At 42.5% G+C, this 7,205-nt stretch overlaps 1 protein-coding gene across 1 annotated transcript in view; it reads left to right on the forward strand.

The window, feature by feature from the left end:
• The window catches only part of LOC310795909 (adenylosuccinate synthetase isozyme 2), a 32,498-nt gene extending 25,637 nt beyond the window's left edge, over positions 1-6,861 (forward strand). Inside the window, exons 10-13 of the mRNA XM_083658010.1 lie at positions 47-171; positions 304-401; positions 992-1,141; positions 2,103-6,861. Of these exons, the coding sequence (XP_083514136.1) occupies positions 47-171; positions 304-401; positions 992-1,141; positions 2,103-2,155 (426 nt within the window). The 3' untranslated portion in view covers positions 2,156-6,861. The remainder of the gene's footprint in view (positions 1-46; positions 172-303; positions 402-991; positions 1,142-2,102) is intronic.
• The last annotated feature ends 344 nt before the right edge of the window (positions 6,862-7,205 follow it).

Consider the following 7,205-nt stretch of genomic DNA (forward strand, 5'->3'; position numbering starts at 1 on the left):
TACAGCAATGAATTCAGACACACGGACTGTCTGCACTTCTCTTCAGGAGATCGGAGAGCTACTTCAGACCCGGGGGAAGGAAGTGGGCGTGACCACAGGCAGGAAGAGGCGATGTGGTTGGCTGGATCTGGTGCTCATCAAATATGCACACATGATTAATGGCTTCACCGCGTGAGTTCTGTGTGCATGTGTGTGTGTGTGTTCATGTCAGTGCGTTTACATCTGCCTCTGTCAGCGTTTGCCCCAGAATTCTATTCTTCAAGTGTTGTGTGTGTTAACCGTCTTGTCCCGTCTGTCCCTCAGCCTAGCGCTCACCAAGCTGGACATCCTCGACGTGTTCCCGGAGATCAAAGTGGGTCTGGCTTATAAAGTCGAAAACCAATTGATACCTCATTTCCCAGGTGAGCTGGTGTGAGCACGTGTTTGTACAAACGTTGTGGAAAAACTGAGAATTAGAGTGTAGAAACCCATTCCTCTTCTCCTCCTCTTCTATCAATTTTTTCTTTCTTTCTGAAAATATCTTTTCATATGGAAGCCATTTTTCACCCACATACAGTATATCGGTCTATCAGCTTAGTTGATAGGACAATGGCCAGTCCATTCTAATCAAATATACATTTTATTTTGACTGACAGAATTTTTGGTCTTGGCTGTCTTTTTGTCATTGTTAGTTTTTTATTTTGGAAAGTACATGCTACTGATATGATGTTAGGTTGGCACATAGCTAGGAAAGGTAGACACAAACCATAATTGTAGGAATGGTGACTTTGATACAAACTAGGAGAGAGTCAGTGCAGGCTGTATTCACTCCCTGACCAGCCACTCCACAAGTCTGCGTACACATTTGGTCAGTATTTCACAATTCAAGGTATTCCTTCAAAGCAGGCGTTCGTGACAGTATTTGTATGATGTTAAGTAGCAGTGTCCTGGAGTGTGATTGGTATCTCCCATAGCCAGCAGTGTGATCTCCCTCCCTCTCATTCTGCACCAGCCAATCAGGAGGTGTTGCAGCATGTGGAAGTCCAGTATGAGACGCTGCCTGGCTGGAACAGCGATACCTCAGCTGCTAGAACCTTCGAGGAGCTGCCCGAAAACGCCCAGAACTATGTCCACTACATCGAGGAGCATGTGGGAGTGCCTGGTATGACTTCACACACACACACTCACACACTCACAGATACACACAATCACAGATACACACAATCACACACACACACTCACAGATACACACAATCACACACATACACACTCACAGACACACACCATCGAAAATAAGGCTGTTATTATGGGTGAAATGATCATCCCAATTATTTTGCAAGATACTGTACCAAGTATCAAGTAGTATTAATCAGTTATTACTCTGTGGTTAGAGGAACAGAAGTATTTGACCACGTTACATCGATATCTTATTTACAGCGAGCATCCAAATTAAATTAAATTAGATGTATCAGTTTTGCCAATATTGTGGCAGGTGGCTCACCTGCTAGCACGCGTGCCACGGCGGCTCGGTCCGGTTCTAATCCGACCCGAGGTCCTTTGCCGCATGTCATCCCCTCTCTCTCCCCACCTTTCCTGTCTGCCTACTGTCCTATCGAATAAAGGCAAAATGCCCCAAAAATAATAATAATCCAAAAGAAATCAGTATTGCCAGTATTCTGTTTTATGCTATGAACATAAATTGTGATGCACGATTTTGCATGATTCATTTTGCATTCCTGTAGATGTAAACAAATAGCCATAAAAATGTGAATGTCAACACTATCATTTTGATACTCACCGTATCTTCTCTTTGCACACAAGGATTTGATCAGAGAACGCAAAAGAAATGCGAGCGTCAGAAAATACAAAAGCACATCCCTGCACACACCCATAGTGCTTAACCCATTGATACCTGATGCAGCATTTGTGTGTGTATCCCTTTAAGACCGCGAACCGCGTCACGCGGTTAAAGGGATACACACACACAAATGAGGGATATACACGCAAATGCTGCATCAGGTATCAATGGGTTAAAAGTGCAATCAACTAAACCTCAAAGCATCACATTTGTTTAGGATCTGTAGAGTAACCAACTCTGCCTGTGTGCTTGTCTGTTTCCTCAGTCAAATGGATCGGAGTAGGCAAGTCTAGGGAATCCATGATCCAGCTGTTTTAGGTGGAGAGGGGGCCTCAAAAGCAAAGCGGACACACGGCAACGAACCAACTGCACCCTACTTGCATAGCCCACACACAGCCTACCTAGCTTCCCTCAGCCTACCCCCCAGCTACACAGCCTACCTAGCTTCCCTCGCTCTGCAGGAGGGGAGGAGAGGGTAGGACATGTCACATGACCGTCATGTCATTTATTCATGTTTTACCACGGTTTAAGACGAGACCGCCCCCACCTGACTGGCCCGGACCTCACTGGATCGATCGCACTCCATCAGACTGACTCACCTGTATGAATGTTCCCCAACGTTTCTCTCAAAGTGGATCTCTACCCGTTTCCAAACCTTCGCTACACACCTTCTAGGCACGTACTCTTGGCTTATCACCCTCCTCCTCCTCTTCTTCTTCTATTCGGCCCAGTTCATGTCACACAGAAACGGACACAGAGCACCATGCTGTCTGAGAGAGGACTCGCTGACGCCACCTGTCTGTGGAAGCTTGGCTGTTCCTTTGTTGCTCCAGTGTATTTCTGTTAACCTGTGCTGTGTGCTAAACGCGCGGTGCCAGTCTGTTTTAAGTCATTTTAAAGGTTTTGATCTTGGCACTTTTAGATTCTTTGGACAATATCCACTTTGTTCTGTTGTGCTTTATTCTCCCATGTTACAGGGATCCTTGGATATTTTTAATTTGGGGTGGGGGGGTTTCTTCTCTTCTCTTCTTCCTTGTAACTAGCAATTGGTTAAACAGATGATTTCCTACAGTCAAATAAGCTGATAGATTAAATATTGAGACTTGTTTCTCCATAGTGTGATAAATGGCCGGCAAAGAACAATTTGAGTCAAGTTTAGACGCTAATATTTGGGTTTATGTTTATGTAACGAGCCCCTGTACTATCTGGGGAGAGCACCTACATAGAAAGCTAGCTGTATGCTGCCCGGGGGTTTTCCAACTGGATATTAGTCCAGGAGGCCGCCATCTTTGTAGTTCTGCATCGTTCTTCCGATTGTTTATCTCCACCGATTTCCTGACTCTTTCATGTCACCACGCTGTGATATACAATAACCTACAATAGTAGTACGGTACACACAACGCCAAACGGATACAATGCAACACATAATACGTTTCTGTCACTGCAGAGAAAAGGAGAAAGGTATATGGTAATGTTAGTCCTTATATATATATATATATAGAATATATAATCTAAAAGGTGGTTGTTGATAAAGATATGGTGTTTGTTTTTCACGGTTGTTTTGTTTGATGATTGTTGATGCGATCTCAGAAGCAGCCTTACTGTGGTGGAGGTCAACGCTAGAGGGTGACACTGACACGGGACGGGAGTGCTTTTTCACTCCTGTCCCGTCCCACTCCCACACAAATATTCCCACCCCGTGCCAATCCCGCTCCCGTTTCTATTTGTATTTATTTTATGTTTTAGTCTCTAGGCAACGCAATGCTTTTGATTGGATGTTCTCCCCATCCTTTTTAGATTACTTTGTGTTCTACTGCAGTTTGAATTCACACCATTTGGCCATATTTACATAAAAAGTGATTCTGATTCTGATTGTATTGTTGTCATGATTCCCGCTCCCATTGAGTTTTTCCCCCGTCCCGTCCCGATCCCGTGATTAATCGTGAATTTACTCCCGAGAGTCCCGTGGGATTCCCACGGGACTCTCGAAGAAATGCCAGCCTCTAGTCAACGCACCAACACATCCCTGATTTATTCCAATTTAAAGTCACTCTGCTCAGAATGTCTTCTCATATTCAAACTCATGACGAATGTTAGGAATTCTTGACCCTCTTTGCAGTGTTTTGCACTTAACAGTAGGGCACTAAAGTGACAAACCATCTCCAATCTGACACCCTGAGTGGGCAATTTTAGGCTTGTATTCCAAAACACCATACATACATTTTAGAACCATTTTGATACCTGGAATTTTACATTCAATATTTAAAGAAAAGAGTGTTGATTGAATCCTCAAAACAACTGTTTTGTAAGCAAACGCCTTAAGATGACTCATATCTGGAATAGTAGCTCATTACGGTATGTGCATTACAGGATTTAGGACTTAGCATTTTGTTTTGTTTTTCTTCAAAATGTTTGATTTTAAAATGAGACTCTTCAGTTTCTCAAAGTAAACTAATCTCCCCTGGTGGCCAAAACATGCCTCGCAAACAGTACAGTCCCAAGCTGGCAGAAAGACTTTGCGCATGTACAGTATAGTCTTCTTCACATGCTGCTTTACTTTGCTTGCGATCATAGCACCCAACTGCTGTCACCTGAAACACTTGTGTCTCACCTGAAACACCTGCTGTCGCCTGAAACAGTGGTCCCCAACCCACTGGGCCGCGGACCGGTACCGGGCCGCAACGCATTTGGTACCGGGCCGCGAGCTGGTCAAAAAAAATTAAAAATAAACATAGGCTATAATATTATAGGCTGTGTGTGGTAGTTGAAACATAGTTTCAAGTTGATGTTTATTTATGTTTGTAGTTCAAACATGAACATAAATACTGTATAGGCTACATACAGTACAACACAAAAGGCTGTTATTTACCCTTTGTCGCCACCTGGTGAGTAAATAAATATAACTAAAACCATTAAAATTGACAACCGGTCCGCAACTTTTTTTTCCATGTATGTACCGGTCCTTGGCACAAAAGAGGTTGGGAACCCCTGACCTAAAACACCTGTCTCCCCAACTTGAGTGGTGAAACCCACTCCTCCAAAACCAATCGTATATTCTCAAAAACACAGAAGGCCATCTTAGGGTTAGGGTTACTCTTAGAAATCGGGTTGTTCTCAATTCCTGAAAGGCAGCTTTGCCTCCTTTTCTTCCCTGACAGCAGCACTATGGTTTCTCTCCCAGGCTGTGTTGTACTGGAGCATCAGTACAGTACAGTTACAGACACACACTGCCAGCACTCAGTCACTCCCCTTTGTCACGATCGGCCAATCAAATGAGAAACAATTAGGCGAGCGGAAGCGTTGCAGTGGCTCCTCCCATCTTTTTCACCCCCTTGTGTCTATCTTACCTCCCCCTCTTCCTTCTCCGCCTTTCGGGGCAGACTTTGCCTTTGCACCTGTTTAAGACTAACGAATGTGTTTGAATGACCTGACGCACACAGGAACCCTCACCGCAGCGCAGCAGGCGCGCACAGCCTTTGGTTTGGCTGCTGTGTGGAATTAGTCTTTGTTCCCATTGAAACACGCCTCCGCTAATGAAACTCCGGTGTGTGTATCATTGTTTTACTCTGTGGAGAATGTGTCAAATAATTAATTAACAAAACCACCACGTGTCAACGTTGTTTGTGATCCCTTTACCAGAGGACACCATGCCTACATAAACACCATGCCTACAGTACATGGAGTGGAGGTCACTTTAGATGTGTCAAAAAAAGAGAGAAGAAGAGAAAGTCAGCGCAAGTGTTTGAAGTTGGTTGTTAGATATTAGGGATGCACCGATCCACATTATTTCACTTCCGATCCGATCCCGATACCTGAATTTGGATATCTGCCGATACCGATATTATGCTGATACCGATATTTTTCTTGAATATACAGTATAGGCAAAGATTTGGCCAATTAAATATTTTTTTTTTATATATACCTTGCAAAAAGCAGACAAAATTAAGAAAATATACAAGGCAAAGAAGGATACTATTATACATGGGCAAATTACGGCCATGTATAATAGTGCGCTGGAATAGCAAAAAAAAGTTTTTTTGTTTATGTTTTTGTTTTTCGATTCCGATTCGTGAATTAGTGCCAATATCGGCACCCGATATTGGATCGGATCGGCCCCATCCCTATTAGATATGTGGGCAGAAGATCTCCTTATGGCCCGCAGACCAAATTTGAGGTCATTTGAAGTCATCGTGAATTGAAACTGAAGACGCGTTTTTCCTCTTCCATGATTTGTGAAACAAACTACTACTTGTGTAGTCTTCAGTTTCATGTTCTCTTATCTGGTCTCTTAACGGACTTGGTGCTCCATCTGTGAAATCGCACTACCTGTAAAGTAGGACGAAGTAGGGAAACTCCAAAACGATCAGTTCTTCTGTCTCAACTCATAGTGTATGATGTTCGCAGTCATGGTTATGTTTGAAAAGTTGTTAGTTTTTACTGGTGTTTAACTGCTCTGTTTGAGTATTAAAGGCCTGCTAAAACACTTACCATTTTGTTTCTGTGGTGCTTTTAGGGATTACTGAGAGAAACCGTCCAAAAATACACTTATCACCACTACAAGAATATCACATAGTCAGTGTCCCAGTTACCTACTACCAAGAGTATTTTTTTAAAGCGCCAGTATGAGATTTTGAATCTACACAAGTCTTATCAAGGCAAATAATCGAGTCTGTTCATCAAACCAGAACACATCGCTGCGCGCGCAGAACATCTTCTCAACAAATATACTCAGAGACACTTATCAATACTGGTTTGCAAACTACCGATCTGTGGAAATAAAAAGCTCCCAGCTCCAGGAACCCAACTGATTGGTTTATTGGTGATTGTGGTAATGAAGGTATATATTCACAAATATGTCTGTAATTCTCTGCCTTGTCTTGTTTTATCAGTTGAGTTCTGCGCTGTATGTGCCATTCTGCTTTCAATGTAGCCTTGGTCAGTTATGGTGTGTTCAGTATGCTTTTGTGTGTGTGTGTGTGTGTGTGTGTGTGTGTGTGTGTGTGTGTGTGTGTGAGAGAGACATTGTTTTTACACTACTGGATTTACTCTTTGTAATTACAAAAGAGTAATTTTAATATAAATCAGAGGAAACATCCAAACGTCAACAAGATTGCAGCCAATTAAATGAAACTCCTGCTGTTTTGTTGATCTTGTGCCACATTATAGATGTATTTTAGATATTTAACATTAACAGTGAATCAACCATACAAATAAGACCGTTAAACAAAAAATAAATACACTCAATGCTAATGCATGTATGATTACATGTTCTGCATTAAATACCACCTGAAAGGTTCCTTTTAACATTTGAAGATATTTGTTATTGATGATAATATACAGTATAATGCTGTGTGATCTCAGATATGTG

Source organism: Poromitra crassiceps (assembly GCF_964638095.1).
Source record: "Poromitra crassiceps genome assembly, chromosome: 22".
In the NCBI taxonomy this organism is placed as follows: Eukaryota; Metazoa; Chordata; class Actinopteri; order Beryciformes; family Melamphaidae; genus Poromitra; species Poromitra crassiceps.